This window comes from Oncorhynchus tshawytscha, linkage group LG15, assembly GCF_018296145.1.
Source record: "Oncorhynchus tshawytscha isolate Ot180627B linkage group LG15, Otsh_v2.0, whole genome shotgun sequence".
Classification (NCBI taxonomy): Eukaryota; Metazoa; Chordata; class Actinopteri; order Salmoniformes; family Salmonidae; genus Oncorhynchus; species Oncorhynchus tshawytscha.
This window is the reverse complement of record NC_056443.1, coordinates 19759103-19779182: the sequence shown is the minus strand read 5'-3', so window position 1 is coordinate 19779182 and position 20080 is coordinate 19759103. Positions and strand designations below refer to the sequence as shown.

The following is a 20080-nucleotide window of genomic DNA, read 5'->3' as shown; positions in this document are numbered from 1 at the left end:
ACGCACACACAACTCAGAGGAGTATTTACAAAATAAAGAAAAACAAACAGTTCCACTTTTCCATCCCACATCAGTTTAATTGACAACATAATCATGAAAAAGTACTACAAAACATTTCAAATAAAAAAACAAGGACTAAGATACAATACAGAAGTACTGTTGTGATATGTACAAGCATTATTACTGTTTATAGACAAAAGGCAAAAAAGCTGCTGAAGAAACAATGGCATGTGCAAAATTACTCTCCAAATGCACAAGTGTTAGAATCCTCCCCTCAAACTACAACCAAGCATAAGTGTAGTCTAAGCAGTGTTATGCAAAAACAGATTCTCTTCTGTGATAGGGTGCTATGTTACAAGCAGGTATCCTTTCAAAATGGGCTTTATTAGAAGCAAAGCTTGTGGAATCCTGCCAGAGACTCTAGATAGCTTATGGTTTGTTCTAGATCTCTCACTCCATTTGTTCTGAAACACATTGTGATGATAGCAGAGAGGAAGGACAGTATTGATCCGCTAAATTGATTTATTCATATTAATAGATCATATTGTTCTTCCCCTCCAGGACAGAAGTGTTTCAGGACCATATGACCCGTTTCGGGAGACAGTCTGAGCCCTGTACTCAAGACTATAACTAAGGCCCAGGATTGTTCCTGGTCGGGTCACATGGTCAGCAAAAACCGCTGTCCCTATATGTGAGTCATGGACATAAGAGTAACTACAGGTCAATACAGGTAGAGACACAGGTACAAGTTTGAGAGACAGCCACACAGGACAAATAGGCCTAGAGAAGGTAGGAAAAACAACAAAAATGTTAATGGTACAACAGGTGACAGAAGGGACTGAACTGGAAACAGGGGGAGAGGAGAGAGAGGAGTAAACATTGGAATGTATAGTGGAAAAAATAATGTTTCCAACATTAAAATTATTACTTTGGAACAAAGTTCTCACCAAAAACATTTAACACCTATATCTACATCACCCCCGCTTCAGCTTGGTGTTATATCCATGTAACATTTGACATCTTGGCAGTGATTTCTTTGTCCCATTCAGTGAATGCTTATGATCCCCCCTATCATATATCTTACACTCCTTATTACGCTAATAACACGCTGCAAGGCATAGAGAAATTGGACCTCTTTGTTCTGCTCAGAGACGGTAGAAGTCTCCCCTAACCACTGACACGGGGTCCGATATCTTTTAATCCCCCTAATGGTTATGGTTAGAACTAGGGGGTAATTGTAATCGGATCCTAGATCTGTGGTTTAGGGAGTAGCGTAGCTACAGGTAGGGTTCACTATCCTCAAGCAAAAACGTCTCTCCCATAGAGAAAACCCTGTTGTACATAACATTCATACAGTAGGATACAGTCTCAGTTAAAATATGCATTAAGAGTCCAAGTCCACATGAAGGCATTGGTCTGGGTCTAGCCCTTGACTGGTGGGCAGTGACACTTGCTATGAGAAGCAGGGTTTAAAATGGTCTGATTTCAAGAGGACCACTGCCTTTGCCGTATCTCTCTTTGATACTTACAGGGAAGTTGCACAAAGTATTCAAGCTCACAGAGGTTACAAGGTCAACTGACTATGGAGTTGAGAGAGATTATTATGGTGTGTTTTCTTCTATAATAAAACAAAAATGTTCTAGTGAAATAACAGGTGGTTATGGACTAGGGTAAAGCTACCAGTAATTTACAAAAGTTGCCGGAATCTATAGCATTCGATGGTAACTTTGGTCATTTAAACTTGAGTAAATGTTTAAAAAAAAATTTTTTTTAAATCATGTATAGTATTAATTTGTCATATCTGTGTCCATAATATCCATTAGTTCCTAGTGGATACACCCTCTGATCAAGAGAAAATAGCCAAATTAATTTTAAAAAAGCATCTAATCAACAATGGCATTATTCTTAATTAACTCTGCAACTCTTCCAACTATTGACTTTTTTCACAACTGCCATCACATTTACAACAAAGGCATATTGACATAGTAAAATAAATAAGTGTGTAAAAAAATTTTTATGGTTGACATGTCATGCTGAAACCCTCATATTAATGACCAATGGTATTCACTAAGTTGATTATTAATACTTAGGAATGTTTTACAGCTTTGTCATTGCATTTTTTACATTTTAAAATCTTATTTGATTATATTATATTTTATATAGGTGATTAGGCCACAGATAATGAAAGACATCTGTGATAATCTGAAGTACCCAAAATGGCCAATAGATGTGATAAATTACATAAAATCCTTGAAAGTTACAAAAATGGTGGTAGTTTACTGGCAAACTTAGAAAGTTTCCAGTAATATATCCTCCCTTTGCAACCCTATTCTGGACTGGTAAAATGGTGTTAAAACTTCTAAAATGTATGTTTACTCAACGATAAAGCTTTTGTCGACAAGACTGAGAAGAGATAATAGAAACTAACAATGAATATTATCTGCACATTCAAATTAAGTTCAGATGATACCTCTAATGATTTTTGGAAATACATCCTTGTTGTCTGAGATCTGTACATACTATCATTCAGACTGATTTGTGGAACATGCATAGCTGTGTACTTATGCTCTCAATCAGTTTGAAGCCCTTGGTGCAAAAACTTTCCTTTGTACGAGCCCCCCAAAAAAGACAACAGGGCCAGATTTGAGTTACACAAGGTGTTGACGTCACAATTTTTAACACTGTTACACCTAAGCTGAAAAACCTACCTCTAAGTTACCCCGAAAATCATAATAATAACAGCAAAAATCGAGACGTTGGCATTGTAATACTTGACATTTGTCACAATTCTTCACTCCGCACAGATGGGGAAGGTTACTTTGTAGGTGACACAAGGCTAAGCTACTCAACACTCGTTAGCTTTCATTTTAGACAGCAAGAGAACTAGTGTTTTGCTTACAACACATTGCCATTTCATTCAAAATATACTAATTTGAATGTACTTTGCAGGTACATTATTAGACCATAGACTTTGCTACTAAATTGAAAATCAATTATTTCAGTCAAATTCTTTGGATACAAATGATTTGTCTGCAGTTTCTTCTTAAAAAGCACCAGAGCCGTTAGTAGCTCTTAAAAAAGGTAATTTGGTGTCACCTATCTTTGTGTCAGTCTACAAGGCAAACGTCTGGCCGCTGATACCGCAGCCTACAGAACTCATAAAGCGATATTGACCACATCTCGACACAAACACGTGGCCACACACAAAAACAATCATACTGTGTCGCGTGGGTTACTTATAAAATTGGTTTCATAGATATTTCAATATTGTTTTTCATTTTACCACATTACATAACAACACACCTGTCACTGGCCACCTCACAACACCCTAGACACAACACACCACCATTTCAGTGGCGTGAACGCTGCCCGTCTATCACAGGCAGGGCTGGAAAATGCATGTTTTCCAGAAATCCAGGTTGGGAGATTCCGGATTTACTACTTATTCCCTCCTAATTCCAGAAACCTTCCAACTAGGATTTCTGGAAAACTTGGTAATTTTGGGAAAGTTACCGGAATTTTACAATCCTTGACAGGTAAAGACAGGGATAAAAAGTCACTAGTAGCGTGCGACATTGTGCTTTGGAGTAAGATACCTAGCTACTATAGTTACTAGAAGTGCATCGCAAAAAATGAAGATGACGGTCACAGCTCCTGTCCCCCAATTTAACCTCAGCACGAGCCTCAGCCTACAAATCCCAGCATGCAACAGCCCCACACAGGTGATATACTGTACGTCCACAAGCGGAAGGAGGACTATACAGTGGAGGGTGGATCAAGAGAGCAACGCTGACAACAACAACTGAGGTTGATAAAGGGACAAGCCTTACAGACAGCAGAAATGTTGCCTCTTCTCAGTAAAGTTGGGGCAAACAGTGAGCTCTTAAGTCGGCACCCTCGCTGTATACACAGAGTTCAAATGTTGTTACAAAAAAACCCAGAGCCTTCTCTTATATTTTCTGCTCGTCGTATGCATAACATGTCAACTTACTGTACATCATTTGTGAGAGAAAAAAAGGATTTTCATGTAATTAGGGAGCAGAAAAAGCATTGCTACTGTAGGTGTCGTCTGTTGTTCATTCCATTTCATGCACATGTACAGTATGTTTGGATCCCAAGTTCCCCTCCATACCCCATAATAACCGTGGCATTACTGTTATAACATGTCCTGGCACGTGGTGGTGTAGTAGTACAGCATGCAGGTTGGCCTTTGATGACACCGGGCAGGTTCAAGGTGATAAGAGAACTACCTGGTCAGGGTTAAAAGGTTAAAGGGTCAGATGTCAGGGGTCAAGGGTCAGGGCTCGTCATGGGAGTTATTCATGCGGGTGCATCTCATCGTTAGGATTAGTTGAACGGCAGTCCGTTATCTTGTGCTGTGGGCCCCTCATACACACACGCTAGACAGAGAGAGGGGCATTTCAATTCATTAAAGTGACTAGTAGCGTTGCACCCCATATCCGACCCATCTCTCTCTCCCTACTATAGAGAAATAAGACAAAACATAGCAAATACATTCGGCCCCTCAACCCTTCATCGTAATTGACCGATATTAGTCGCCACGGCGTTCCGAGAGGCGGGGGTCTGTGTGCGTAGGTGGGACGGGATTGGGCGAGGGGTACAGGGTGGACCCTAGGAGGGGGGTTTGTTGTAACCAAACAGTCCAACAGGGAGATACTTGACATGGGTGGGCCACTGGGCAGCCAGCTGGAAGAACTTGACGTCATTCCACTCCACTCCGTCTATGGACACTGAGACACACACAGGAGACACATAGATACTGGTTAAGTATGACTATTGTTCAGACAGGGAACACTTAAGCCTGTCGCACGCTTCCCAGTAGAAACAGTTCGCGCATTTGAGAACATTTGCGGATATTACATTTTTTTTCTTGAGGCAAGTTGTAGTTCGGTAGCATAAGTCTACGCCCCTTCGTCTGTGATTGGTCAACAGTACTACACCTAGTAGGAGTGGGAACTATGGACAGGATTCTTCAATTAAGTGTTTGTTGTCATTCAACGAGAGACAACGAGTTTTCATGCATATTTTTTCACTTGAGAAATACTGCACCAAACATCTTAGACGTAAAATTGCGAGACAAAGACTTCCCTCAGCAAAAAATGTCCAAATGAAATACAGATTTCTTGATTCATCTTTGAATAATTCTGACTACTTTGAGGAAGTGCATACAGGCTACAATGTTGATACGGCGTCTCAAGAGGGACAAACAGTAAAATTGCAGTTTTTATCTAGTTTTTCAAGCAAAGGTCTTTTAAGGGGCACAGACGTTTGAACCTAGTGTGCAGGCACCTTTAGGCTGCGTTTCAAATGGCTCACTATTCCCTATATACAGTAGTGCACCATTTTTGACCAGAGCCCTATTGGCCCAGTGTTAGGAATAGGGTGCTATTTCGGGCACAGTCAGAGGTCCGTTAACACAACCCTTCCTTCATTTTCTCTTTCCTCCAATATCCCCAATAAATCATTTCACCTTCCCCTGCCTTCTCTTACACCTCATCTTTACTGATGGGTCGACTCTTTCTAAAGATTGTGCATCTAGAGAAGCACTATAATTTCACCTCTCTCTCCCCCTCCCTCCCTCTTCTCAGAGCCTTCTCTCCAATTTCACTGGTCATACCTCTTCCCCGCCCGCCCTCCCTCCTCGTCTCATGTTCCTGTACCTTTCAGGATGGTTTGATGCTGCTTGGCAGAACAGATGAGTCTGCTGATACCCTCAATGACCTGGCTCTTAGAGTCGACATCCTTCTCCTTCGGCTTCTTACCCAGGAATATGGTGGGAACTACAGACACAGAGAAAGTCAACCTTCATTATAAATGCAATAGGATTTCTATAACTATACAACCAGGAAGACTAACAGTCGCATCACATACTGTAGGAAGAATGACTGAAGAACATCCCAACTAGATGGAATGCATCTATTCCACTGATCATTCAGCATTAAAAACTGTGTTTGTTTGTTTTTTAAAAACACTGAATTACTTTGATTGTGCCATAGAAAAGTGTTATTCTAAAACTCTTTACCCTTCTTGTTCTTTTCCTTGGTGACCACGGTCATGGCCATGGTGCTGACCTGGGCCTGTGTCTCACTGCTGCCCCCTCCTGGTAGCCTGCTGACCTGCAGGGATCTGAAGGCACTCTTCAGAGTGTTCTTACAGCCTGTGTCGCGCCGTTCGCCCTCTCGGCGTTTCTCCGCCAGCGACGCCAGCCAGTAGTCCACCTGCAACCCAATGGCGTCCACACCTTGGGACATACTGGGGCTCCTGGGACAGGAAGAGGAGGGTCACGAGGACAGGTTAGGATACAATACAGGAAAGAGAACGTTATGGAGGTACTGTGCTAAAAAAGTATAAAAAGCTGTGTTCATTTGTGAGGTGTAGGGAGGATGTATTCAGCGACAGAGAGGGTTATGGATTCAGGGGCCGGCATTTCATGCGCTGTATCAACCCTGACCCTGGCTATAGAGAGGACAAGAGAGTCTGTTACAGCACCAAACCCCAAAACAATGATGGGCTATAACGCTAGAAAGCTGCTGATGCATCTGTGGTTATTTTTAGACGGTCAGAGAGGATCACTGCTCTAGAGTTTCACCAGGGCAGACATGAAGGGGACATAATGAACCCGAGATGGCTGACCTGAGGAGAAGCAGTGTGCTGGTAATATTCCCCCCTTCCTCCCTCTCTTTTCCCCTTTCCTTTCTTTCACTCAAACAGCGGCAGGCAACTCTGTCAGATCAAGGGGGACACAGTGCGTCGGCTTATTGGTTCTCGTTCCATTCAGGGACTGATTTAGACATGAAAAGGTACGCAGACACTCTCTGGCACTTAATTGATCCACTCATGATTACTCAGAAAGAGAGGAAACGTAGCAGCTCCTGAGAACTGGAATATCCCAGCACCTTATAATAAGAAATAACAGCACAAAAGACTATACCCCAAGCTAGGGGGGGGTTGGGTGCAGACTTACCCCTGTACTGCGAGAACACTGCTCATAGACGGAGAGGAGGGGGGAGTGGCAGCCTCTTTGATCAGCCCGGTGGGAGAGCCGTGGGAGGGAGGGGACGTAGAGGGAACAGCCAAGCTCCCTGCCACGCCCTCTTCTGTGTCTCCTAGGCGACCGCAGGGGCAAGGGATGGAGGTGAGATTAATGTCATTATTTGTAATATTATCAAGTAAATAGGCCTGGATGATGGAAATATAGCAGTAAGAGAGTGTACTTCTTCCTTGGTTTTTAAACCAACCTACCTGTAGAGGAAGTGTCTGGCTCAATCAGACCAACCTTGACCAACTGGAACACATGACAACATCCTGTTACTACAACATCAGGACAAATACCTCATATTCCAAACACCCTAAATCAGCTGAAGAGTTACTATCCAAACTAGATCTCCATTTTTAATTTTATTTCACCTTTATTTAACCAGGTAAGCTAGTTGAGAACAAGTTCTCATTTGCAACTGCGACCTGGCCAAGATAAAGCATAGCAGTTCGACACATACAACAACACAGAGTTACACGTGGAATTAACAAAACACGCAGTCAATAATACAGTAGAAAAAAAAAGAAAAAAGTCTATATACAGTGAGTGCAAATTAGGTCAAATAAGGGAGTTATTAGGCAATAAATAGGCCATGGTTGCGAAGTAATTATAATATGGCAATTAAACACTGGAATGGTAGATGTGCAAAAGATGGATGTGCAAGTAGAGATACTGTGGTGCAAAAGGAGCAAAATAAATAAATACAGTATGGGGATGAGGTAGAAGGATGGGCTATATACAGATTTTCAACAGTAGATCTATGGAAGAGTCTACAGAGAGACCTGGCTTACTATATACGTACCCCAATAAAAGGAATGAACTTCTGGTAGGAATCTTCATCGTGCCTGAACAGAGACAAATAGTTATGACCAGTTACATGGGTTTTTAAATTGAATACCATCCTGTAGTTATTGCTCCGGGTTAAAGTATGTGTTACACCCTGACAGTTTGTGTGTGCGAGCGCGTCCACTCACGTCCTGTGTTTGCAGGTAAGCATGGCCTCGGCGATGGGCAGCTGGTGTGTGACGGTAGCGCCACTGACGTACTGGGAGATCCTACCGGCCACGTCCAACAGGTCTGCAGCACAGGAACACAGATCAAAGATTAGAGGTCATTGGTCAGGCTCTGAGTGCTAACTTTATGTATCCAGATCCAGTGTGTGTGTGTGTGTGTGTGTGTGTGTGTGTGTGTGTGTGTGTGTACCTGTCTGTGGGGGTTCAGAGCGGCTGAACATGTCTCTCCACGCCCCGTCTAAGAACGCAGAGCTGTAACGGTTGTCTATGGCACCCAGGTGCTTAGCAACAGGATGAGAGCCTATAAGACCATAGAGAGAGAGAGAGAGCGAGAGAGAGAGAGAGAGAGAAAGACGGAGAGATTATCTTTTAGTGTACGTGATCTGCCTGACAACAACAACTCTTTTCCATTGTCAACCATTCACTACGCCCGTCACCATGGATACGGACAGAAGGCGCCCATGTTGTTTGTCTCACCCAGGGGCACCACCAGGAACCTCAGGTGGTTGAGCCAATCAGAGGTCTTGCTTGCCAACTGTGTGACAAAGAACTGCAGGACGGCACCAAGGTAGCTCTGACTACCCACCACTGCCACCTTGACCGGCCTGGGCATGGACGAGTTACAGTTACAACTACAGAGGAAAGTAGAGAGGGAGAGAGAGAGATGGGGGAGTAAAGATAATCACATAACCCACCAAGTAGCGATGAGCAGGGTTAGTCGAATATCCAGGTATTCGAATGGATGCTAGCATTCGACCACTTGAGTATTTTTTTTTTTTAGGCCTACTTTGACAATGAAAAAGCTTTGCTATAAATATAATTTGACTATCCTTGTGACATTGTGACATACGAGGATACACCATGACATTTGAAATACTTCACTTAAAAAATAAAAAATAAAGAGAGAGGGAGAGGAGCTGAGAGAGACTGAGTTTGGCGGTCTAAATATTTCATAGAGTGAGATTAATAGAGCATAGATAATGTGTTAGACCAACAGACTCACAACTCTGTGTGTGTGTGTGTGTGTGTGTGTGTGTGTGTGCGCACGTACACATGCATATAAAGTGTTAGACTTACAACTTCTGGATGCGTGTGAGGACAGCAGACAGCACCGCCTGGATCTCAGCTCCTGAACACGTACACACCACCGGGTGCCTCTGTACCTGCAGCTGCTCTCCCACGTACTGGAACACACACACACACACTTAAAGAACTGCAGCAACATACAGGTTTGTTCTGACACAACACACACACACACACGTGGTGGATGAGTTTAGGGTCAAGGGCGGGTTAAATAAAGAGAAAAGAATAACAGAAATTGCACAAGGATTATGGATTTTTTTTTATCTATAGGCTACATTTGTTTTTCTTTCATTATTTTAGGTTATCTGGTATTAGTGACTAAGGGCCTAACTGTACCCACCAAATAGCCTAGACGGGCAAATCGCCAAATGCTTTTGGGAACGCAAAAAAAGTTAGCGCCGATCCGCAGAGGGAAAAAAAGGACAATGTCGAAGTTGAATTCAATAAGAGAAAAGCTGCGAAATGGAGAGTTGAAAATAAAGAGAAGGGAGGGTCAGAAAAGTCATGTTTGGGAAAGATTTGGTGAAGTGTTAAAAGGGAGGATGATCGCAATGTGACGTTGTGTGTGATTGTGACGTGCTATACAAATTCTTATAGTCACAATACGGGGACTTTCTGCATATTGAGAGAATGCGAATGCGCAGCTAGATACCGTGTGTAGAAGTACTATCCTTATCAGCATCATAAACGCTGATAGTATTTCAACCACATAACATATGCATCCAAGCCGAACTGAAATCTTAACAGAAACAAGTTGGGTCGTTTTCCAAACTGCACAGAACAGCTTTCCAGTTTTATTTGAGTTACTGCATTTTCTCCCCGGTCCCTAAAAGTCTTTGCCGCCGAAAAGGGGAGAGAGATCACAGAGAAAGCTTAAACCGATGTCAACTACGGTAGATTGAAGCATTCAATTCCATCGATTTATGACACTATTCTGGTCATCAAAAGGTTTATTTAGTCTTCTAGGGCAACATATCATGAAAGAAGAGAAGCTGCATGTTTTCCAATTATAGACAAGTTGACGAAAAAAAAGAAAAAGAAAAATGGCCTACCAAAATGTCAGAAACGACAAGAAAGAATCTGCTCGAAAAATCGTTCCGCCACACAGGAGGTTTAATTGTGGAAGACGGGCTTGTGGGAATGGCTGGTTTTTCCAATGTGTTTGATGCCATTCCATTCGCTCCGTTCCAGCCATTATTATGAGCCGTCCTCCCCTCAGCAGCCTCCACTGTTCCGTCGTCTCGGACTGTAGCCTACGGCGCATTTTCTATATTAGCTGGTCAGGGCCGGACGCTGGCCTCCGATTTTCACATATGGTCAGGCTGTTACGGATGGGTTATTAACACCACTAGAACACACGGTTCTTACCTGGCCCTGCCAGTCGGTGCCATTGACCAGGATGAGACTCTCAGGCAGAGCCGCGTCAGACAGAAGGATCTGGTTCAGCTGATCATACACCGCCTTCCTCAGAACCTACACACACACACACACACACACACACACAAAGTGGAGCAGGTTTTTTTTTTTTTGATGACTCAACAACACATACATCAACAACACATACATCAACAACACATACATCATTCATTCTTAGTCTCGTCATCATGGGTACATTCATGTTCTTTATTTAGACAAGAAGAAGGGAGTAGGGGGAGGAGAGGAAAGGAGAGAGACGACGCTTCTTTCTTGGCATATACTGTGCTCTCCTTAAGCTTGTTTTTGTGTGTTTTTTTTTTTAAACCAGGTAAGTTGACTGTTGACATTCTCGTTTACAGCGACGACCTGGGGAATAGGTACAGGGGAGAGGAGGAGGGATGAATGAGCCAATTGTAAACTGGGGATGATGAGGTGGTCGTGATGGTATGAGGGACAGCTTGGGAATTTAGCCAGGACACCGGGGTTAACACCCTCTACTCTTACGATAAGTGACCACAGAGAGTCAGGACACCCGTTTAACTTCCCATCCGAAATATATATAAAAATATATAATAAAATAAAATAAAAATATATATATATATATATATATATATATATATATATATATAAAAAAAATATATATATATATATAATATATATATATAAAAAAATATATATAAATATATATATAAATATATATATATATATAATATAAATATATATATAAATAAATATATAAATATATATATATATATTTGTTGACCAAAGGAGGGGGTGCTTCCTACTGGCCCTCTAACACCACTTTCAGCAGCATCTGGCCTCTCACCCATGGATGGATGAGATGTGACAACTGGAACTATAGGACCCCCTGCTATAAACAAAAAAGTGTGTGTGTGTGTGTGTGTGTGTAATGGTGAGAGGTTAGCCTGTCTTGGGGTTATGATATTTATGCCTCTGTAACTACCTCACTCATCATTATTCACGACTCATTCAGGACTATTCGTAATCATAGTAGCATCCACATTCATGTAGAAGTGTTTAGAAACATATTCTATTCTTATTTACAATAAAAGTGACTCCAAAATGACACAATACATTATTTACTGTTAATTTCCATTGGGGCATAAAATAATCTGCCAAAAAAACAAACAAAACAAAAAAATTTGTAGTCACTGTCCCAATATGCTTTATGGGAATGTACAAAAGTGCTTCATTTCTAAGTCAGGGATTAAGAATGTGTCAGTCTGTACTGTAACCTCAGTCATTGTATAACTTCAAAATCATCCAAAGTGCTGGAGTATAGAGCCAAAACAACAACAAAATGTATCACTGTCCCAATACTTTTGTAGTTTTAAGTGTGTGTGTGTGTGTGTGTGTGTGTGTGTGTGCATGTGTGTGTGTGTACACATGAGTTACCTGTGAGCTGTGTCCCAATTCGGGGGATCTCTCGCTGTCGGAGCTGTTGGTCCTCCCCCCTTCACTGATTGGTTTAGACAGCTGTCTCTCTTTCATAGGAGTACTGCTCTGTCTCTTCTGTTTGGGGGTGGGGCCCCTGCCATCCAGCCTGTGAAACACACACATACACCTTTAAAAGGAGACCAATCCCCAGTTCAACCAGTGTGGAGGGTATTACGTGTTTGTGTTAAAACTCCAAACTGACCCCAAACCCTTTCCTCTGGGGATGAATGATTGGAACAATTCTACCTTTCTGAGGAAAATATGCACATCTGCAAAGGCACCTGGGAGTTTGTTTTGGTATCAGGCATGTGTCATTTTGTTGGAGTCACTATGGCAAGAATCTGCGCGTGTGTGTGTGTTTGTAGTTACCTGGGGGAGGGAATGGTCTGTCCTCCTCCACTCTTGCTGCTCTTCAGGGGCGTACGGGGTTTCTCAGCCCCTGACACCGTAATACAGGGGCCCTCCGGAAACATCTCCTGATCCGTCAACTCCTGCACACAGAACGCGCACAGATTAGCTTGAGCTCAGAATGGATCGCTACCTCTTACACAGCACACCGAGCCTGTTAGCGCGTCTCACCAGCGTGTCCGTCTCAGAGAGGGTCTCCACCTCCAGGTTGCGACTGCGAGAGTGTTTCATCTCCACAGGCCGCTGCTCCCCCTGCTGGAGACATGCAGGAAATACAGTCACTACCACACATCTCACCGAGCCACGTATTACCAGACTGATGATCGCGGGATGACCGCTGCGCCGTGAAACTTGCAAGAACCGGCCGGTTGAACGCGGGCTACACTTCACCTGGTGTGAATATCAATCCTTCTCCTTCGCCCTCTTTTTTCCCCTCGAACATTCCAATCTGTTGTCTCCTTTCTGTTTAAGCCCCTTGTCACAAGATTCTTCCGGGACCGAGAGACTGAAAAATAGTTTCTATCTCAAGGCCATCAGACTGTTAACTTCTTGGTGACAGGGGGGGCAGTATTGAGTAGCTTGGATGAATAAGGTGCCCAGAGTAAACTGCCTGCTACTCTGTCCCAGATGCTAATATATGCATATTATTAGTAGTATTGGATAGAAAATTGTTTGAATGATGTCTGTGAGTATAACAGAACTCATATGGCAGGCGAAAACCTGAGACAAATCCAACCAGGAAGTGGGAAATCTGAGGTTTGTAGTTTCATTTAAGTGATTGCCTATCCAATATGCTGTGTCTATGGGGCCAGATTGCACTTCCCAAGGCTTCCAGCAGATGTCAACAGTCTTTAGAAAGTTGTTTGAGGCTTCTATTGTGGAAGGAGGTCGAATAAGAGCTGTTTCAACAAGTGGACCAGGCTGTGGCCAATCAGTTGTTTACTGCGCGGTCACGCGGGCGTGCCGTTCCTTCTTTTTCCTCTGTAATGAATACGCTATTGTCCGGTTGGAATATTATTGAAGAATTATTATAAAAAGACCCTAAGGGTTGATTGTAAATATCGTTTGACATGTTTCTACAAACTGTAATGGAACTCCTTTTGACTTTTCGTCTGGATTTTGCGCTCGCGCATTGTGCCTTTGGAATAGTGAACTAAACAAATTAACATAAATATGGACGTAATCAAACAAAACAAACATTTATTGTGGAAGTGGGAGTCCTGGGAGTGCATTCCGACGAAGATCAGCAAAGGTAAGTGAAGATTGATAATGCTATTTATGACTTTTGTTGACTCCACAACTTGGCGGGTAACTGTATGGCTTGCTTTTGTGGCTGAACTCTGGTTCTCAGATTATTGAATATTGTGCTTTTGCCGTAAAACGTTTTTGAAATCTGACACAGCGGTTGCATTAAGAACAAGTTTGTCTTTAATTCTATGTAAAACATGTATCTTTCATCAAAGTTTATGATGAGTATTTCTGTTATTTGATGTGGCTCTCTTCGGTTGGAAAATGGCTGAATGCTTTCTGTGACTAGTTGCTGACCTAACATAACGATATGTTCTGCTTTCGCCGAAAAGCCTTTTTTTGCAATCTGAAACTGTGGTTGGATTAACGAGAAGCATATCTTTAAAATGGTGTAAAATACTTGTATGGTTGAGGAATTTTAATTTTGAGATTTCTGTTTTGAATTTGGCACCCTGCAATTTCACTGGCTATTGGCGAGGTGGGACGCTAGCGTCCCGAACGATCCCAGAGAGGTTAAACAGCCATCATTAACACAGAGAGGCTGCTGCCTACACAGACTTGAAATCATTGGCCACTAGTCACTTTATTAATGCCACTTTAACAATGTTTACACATCTTGCATTACCCATCCCATTTGTACAGTGCCTTGCGAAAGTATTCGGCCCCCTTGAACTTTGCGACCTTTTGCCACATTTCAGGCTTCAAACATAAAGATATAAAACTGTATTTTTTTGTGAAGAATCAACAACAAGTGGGACACAATCATGAAGTGGAACGACATTTATTGGATATTTCAAACTTTTTTAACAAATCAAAAACTGAAAAATTGGGCGTGCAAAATTATTCAGCCCCCTTAAGTTAATACTTTGTAGCGAGCACCTTTTGCTGCGATTACAGCTGTAAGTCCCTTGGGGTATGTCTATCAGTTTTGCACATCGAGAGACTGAAATTTTTTCCCATTCCTCCTTGCAAAACAGCTCGAGCTCAGTGAGGTTGGATGGAGAGCATTTGTGAACAGCAGTTTTCAGTTCTTTCCACAGATTCTCGATTGGATTCAGGTCTGGACTTTGACTTGGCCATTCTAACACCTGGATAGGTTTATTTTTGAACCATTCCATTGTAGATTTTGCTTTATGTTTTGGATCATTGTCTTGTTGGAAGACAAATCTCCGTCCCAGTCTCAGGTCTTTTGCAGACTCCATCAGGTTTTCTTCCAGAATGGTCCTGTATTTGGCTCCATCCATCTTCCCATCAATTTTAACCATCTTCCCTGTCCCTGCTGAAGAAAAGCAGGCCCAAACCATGATGCTGCCACCACCATGTTTGACAGTGGGGATGGTGTGTTCAGGGTGATGAGCTGTGTTGCTTTTACGCCAAACATAACGTTTTGCATTGTTGCCAAAAAGTTCAATTTTGGTTTCATCTGACCAGAGCACCTTCTTCCACATGTTTGGTGTGTCTCCCAGGTGGCTTGTGGCAAACTTTAAACGACACTTTTTATGGATATCTTTAAGAAATGGCTTTCTTCTTGCCACTCTTCCATAAAGGCCAGATTTGTGCAATATACGACTGATTGTTGTCCTATGGACAGAGTCTCCCACCTCAGCTGTAGATCTCTGCAGTTCATCCAGAGTGATCATGGGCCTCTTGGCTGCATCTCTGATCAGTCTTCTCATTGTATGAGCTGAAAGTTTAGAGGGATGGCCAGGTCTTGGTAGATTTGCAGTGGTCTGATACTCCTTCCATTTCAATATTATCGCTTGCACAGTGCTCCTTGGGATGTTTAAAGCTTGGGAAATCTTTTTGTATCCAAATCCGGCTTTAAACTTCTTCACAACAGTATCTCGGACCTGCCTGGTGTGTTCCTTGTTTTTCATGATGCTCTCTGCGCTTTTAACGGACCTCTGAGACTATCACAGTGCAGGTGCATTTATACGGAGACTTGATTACACACAGGCGGATTGTATTTATCATCATTAGTCATTTAGGTCAACATTGGATCATTCAGAGATCCTCACTGAACTTCTGGAGAGAGTTTGCTGCACTGAAAGTAAAGGGGCTGAATAATTTTGCACGCCCAATTTTTTAATTTGTTAAAAAAGTTTGAAATATCCAATAAAATGTCGTTCCACTTAATGATTGTGTCCCACTTGTTGTTAATTCTTCACAAAAAAATACAGTTTTATATCTTTATGTTTGAAGCCTGAAATGTGGCAAAAGGTCGCAAAGTTCAAGGGGGCCGAATACTTTCGCAAGGCACTGTATATACTGTATTTTATACCATCTATTGGGTCTTGCCTATGCCGCTCGGTCATTGCTAATCCATATATTTATATGTACATATTCTTATTCCATCCCTTTATCTAGATGTGTGTGTATTAGGTAGTTGTTGTGGAATTGTTAGATTACTTGTTGATATTGCTGCACTGTCCGGACTAGAAGCACAAGCATTTTTCACTACACTCGCAATAACATCTGCTAACCACGTGTATGTGACCAATAAAAATAGATTTAACCCCCCCCCTCCCCTCCATCCTTTAATGCATTACTTATCTACCTCCCCCTCCCTCACTCAGTCCCCTCTCTCTACTCCCCCCCCTCCCCCTCCCCCTCCTCCTCTCTCCCTCCATTACTCACAGGGCTGAAGCAGGCGTCTCGTCCCAGGCTCCCTCCTCTGCTGTTCAGGCTGGTGATTTCCGTCTGAGAGCTGGACTGGGACATTCCCTCAAAGAACGGCCTGGATGGACACACACAAAAGCTAGCACCGACTGTAACATACATGTAATGGTGTGTTCATAGTGATGATCAGTATTAGTTGAGTAATAAAGTTCATCATTAGAAAGAAGATATTCTTCTCTTTTCCTGTTGTATGTGTTAAACATTTGTTTTATTCTGTTGTTGCTAGCGATGTTCATGACATCGCGGAATAAACATCCACTTTGTGTATATGCAGTGCATTCGGAAAGTATTCAATGATGCAGACGTTTTTTTGGTACCCTTACCCAGATCTGTGCCTTGACACAATCCTGTCTCGGAGCTCTACGGATAGGTCCTTCGACTTCATGGCTTGGTTTTTGCTCTGACATGCGCTGTCAACTGTGGGACTTCAGACAGGTGTGTGCCTTTCCAAATCATGTCCATTCAATTGAATTTACCACAGGTGGACTCCAATCCAAACAGCTCAAGGGTGATCAATGGAAACAGGATGCACCGGAGCTCAATTTCGAGTCCCGTAGCAAAGGGTCTGAATACTTATGTAAATAAGGTATTTCTGTTTAAAAATGTTGAATACATTTGCAAAATTTTTTTTTTTCTTTGTCATTATGGGGTATTGTGTGTAGATTGCGAAGGATTGAGAGAGACTCCCGAGTGGCTCAGTGGTCTAAGGCACTGCATCGCAGTTGCATGCTGTGCCATTACAGATCCTGGTTCGAGTCCAGGCTCTGTCGAAGTTGGCCGCGACCGGGAGACCAGTGGGGCAGCGCACAATTGGCCCAGCGTCGTCCGGGTTAGGCCGGCAGGGATGTTCTTGTCCCATCGCGCTCTAGCGACTCCTGTGGCGGGCCGGGCCCAATGCACACTGACACGGTCGCCAGGTGTACGGTGTTTCCTCCGACACATTGGTGCGGCTGGCTTCCGGGTTAAGCGGGCATTATGTCAAGAAGCAGTGCTGCTTGGTTGGGTCGTGTTTCGGAGGACGCACGGCTCTTGACCTTCACCTCTCCAATGTCTGTACGGGAGTTGCAGCAATGAGACAAGACCAATTGGATACCACGATATTGATGGGTAAATAAAATTATTTATTTTTTAAATCCATTTTGTAACCTAACAAGATGTGAAAAAAGTCAAGGGGTCTAAATACTTACCGAATGCACTGTACGTCAAGAGGAGTGTAAAGGCCAAAACATGATTGGGTTAGGTGCGCGCGCGCACACACACACACACACACACACACACACACACACACACACACACACACACACACCACACACACACACACCACCATAACAGCTACCTGAGTTTAGGTTTGGGTGTGCTGAGGATGCTGTCTGTCTCTTCCATCTCAGGGCCACTGTCAGAGGGGTTGTACATCTCCAGACTGTCATAGAGCTCATCTAAATCCTCCTCCACTTCCTGGATCTGTTCACTAGAGACATGCTCCAGACCAAAACCCACCTGCACACAGACACACACACATATCAACATATTACACGGGTACAGAAGCATAGCTCACTCATACCAACATCACAGACAGAGGCACAGTCTTATAACGCACAGACATTGAAAAAATAAAAATACAAATGAAAGAGCTCCAGTTGTATTACCACATCTATCTCTCTGTCTCTCTCTCACACATACTTGTGTGTAGAGAAACACCATCAAATTGCAATTCTAATGTCTGCAACTTGCACAAAACAGGGTGTTAGGAGAAGTGAAACAGAGCGGGGGGGGGTGTAAGACAGAGAAAGTAAAAAGTCTGGAGTTTGAGTGAAGAATGTTTTTTTTATCGCAGTTGATGAGAGACACACACACACACACACACACACACATGCCCACACCCCATATAGTCCCCCTCAGATCCGACCTATGCCCCTCTTCTGCCCACCCCATGCCCCCCACTCCCGCAAAGAGGGCCTCAACACGAAAGTCACACATACGCACAGGCCGTGAGCAGGCGAACAGGCCCAGCCCCCGACTCTTACACAAGCTCAAGCCAATGGCATGTACCAGATGATCAGCAGGCTCTGCTCACACTTACTGGTCTGAGGCCAAACCACACGACTAACATTGGACACTTTATGGAACACAAAGGCTATCTCATCCTTGAAAATCCAAGGCCTGAGGAAATTTGCCTTTGGCCTAAAGAGCAGGAACCTGGACTTCACCAAAGAAAATCAGAAATACAGACATTGTCATCCTATAAGAAACTAACTCACTCAAATGAATCAAAACAGGAACACTTTACATTAGGCTAGAAATTCAAGAGGAAATGATCTCAACAGAGAAAAACATCCTCCTGTGTGCTGCCATAACTTAACAATGACAACTTCTCCATCCTAGAGGGGGAGATCCACAATTTCCAGGCCCAAGGACATGGGCGCCAGAGTGGCAGAGGTCTAAGGCACTGCATCTCATTGCTAGAGGTGTCACTACAGACCCTGGTTTGATTCCAGGCTGTATCACAACTGGCCGCGATTGGGATTCCTAAAGGCCGGCGCACAATTGGCCCAGCATCGTCCGAGTTAGGTTTTGGCCAAGGTAGGCCGTCGTTGTAAATAAGAATTTGTTCTTAACTGACTTGCCTAGTTAAATAAAGGTTAGATCAAATAAAATACTAGTCTGTGGCAACCAAAATGCCAGAACTAGACAAGAAAAGAACCTGACACCCTCAGTTCACAGGGGAACAAACACATACCTGGAGGTGACAGCATTCCCTCCCCCATATACCAACCTAGCCACAACTACAACAACATAACCAACAAAAACAGGACAACTCCTGCACGCTGGTTATGTACATCGTCAATGGTAGGCTCCGAGGGGACTCCTACGGTAGGTACACCTATAGCCCATCTCTTGGCAGTAGTACTGTAGCCGACTTCATCACTGACCTCAACCCAGAGTCTCTCAGAGCGTTCACTGTCAGCCCACTGACACCCCTATCAGACCAGAGTAAAATCACAGTCTACTTAAACAGAGCAATATTCAATCATGAGGCATCAAAGCCAAAGGAACTGAATAATATTAAGAAATGCTATAGATGGAAGGAAAGTAGTGTGGAAACCTACCAAAAAACAATTAGGCAACAACAAATTCAATCCCTTTTAGACAACTTCCTGGACAAAATGTTTCACTGTAATAGTGAAGGTGTAAACTTGACAGTAGAAAACCTAAACCGTACACAGTATACTTCTGGGAAAATTGCAACACACAAAGAGTTATCTAAAACATAGATGTATGGATAAACCAATACTCCAGGCTTTTTGGCCCGATACCAAAGAACAGCAAAAAATTATACATGATCAAATACAAAATCTTAGAATCAACTATTAAAAGACTACCAGAGCCCACTGGATTATCCAATTATTTAAAAAAAAACTCCAACCCCAAAAAGGCCTGTGGTGTTGAAGGTATCCTAAATTAAATGAAAATATACAAACCACAAATTCCAATTGGCTATTCTTAAAAATCATCTTCAGCTCTGCCATCTTCCCCAATATTTGGAACCAAGGACTGATTACCCCAATCCACAAAACTGGAGACAAATTTGACCACAATATCTACCGTGGGCAACAGCAACCTTGGGAAAAATCCTCTGGATTATCCTTAACAGCAGACTCGCTTATTACATTGTTTTCACTAAGGAAATGTATAAATGTCAAATTGGCTTTTTACCAAA

General features: G+C 42.8%; 1 protein-coding gene across 2 annotated transcripts in view; it reads right to left on the bottom strand.

The window, feature by feature from the left end:
• Nucleotides 1–53: 53 nt before the first annotated feature.
• The window catches only part of LOC112255218 (phosphofurin acidic cluster sorting protein 1-like), a 68844-nt gene continuing 48817 nt past the window's right edge, over nt 54–20080 (bottom strand). The window contains exons 9-24 of one of the 2 annotated variants that reach the window (XM_042298259.1): nt 17699–17859; nt 16321–16420; nt 12607–12690; nt 12397–12518; nt 11986–12133; nt 10522–10626; nt 9148–9254; nt 8548–8702; nt 8261–8371; nt 8032–8134; nt 7860–7902; nt 7264–7306; nt 6986–7127; nt 6044–6282; nt 5682–5801; nt 54–4751 (exon numbers count right to left, since the gene is read on the bottom strand). In XM_042298259.1, coding sequence (XP_042154193.1) covers nt 4633–4751; nt 5682–5801; nt 6044–6282; nt 6986–7127; nt 7264–7306; nt 7860–7902; nt 8032–8134; nt 8261–8371; nt 8548–8702; nt 9148–9254; nt 10522–10626; nt 11986–12133; nt 12397–12518; nt 12607–12690; nt 16321–16420; nt 17699–17859 — 1902 coding nt within the window. In that variant the 3' untranslated portion in view covers nt 54–4632. The remainder of the gene's footprint in view (nt 4752–5681; nt 5802–6043; nt 6283–6985; nt 7128–7263; nt 7307–7859; nt 7903–8031; nt 8135–8260; nt 8372–8547; nt 8703–9147; nt 9255–10521; nt 10627–11985; nt 12134–12396; nt 12519–12606; nt 12691–16320; nt 16421–17698; nt 17860–20080) is intronic. The other variant, XM_042298260.1, reaches the window with a different exon arrangement.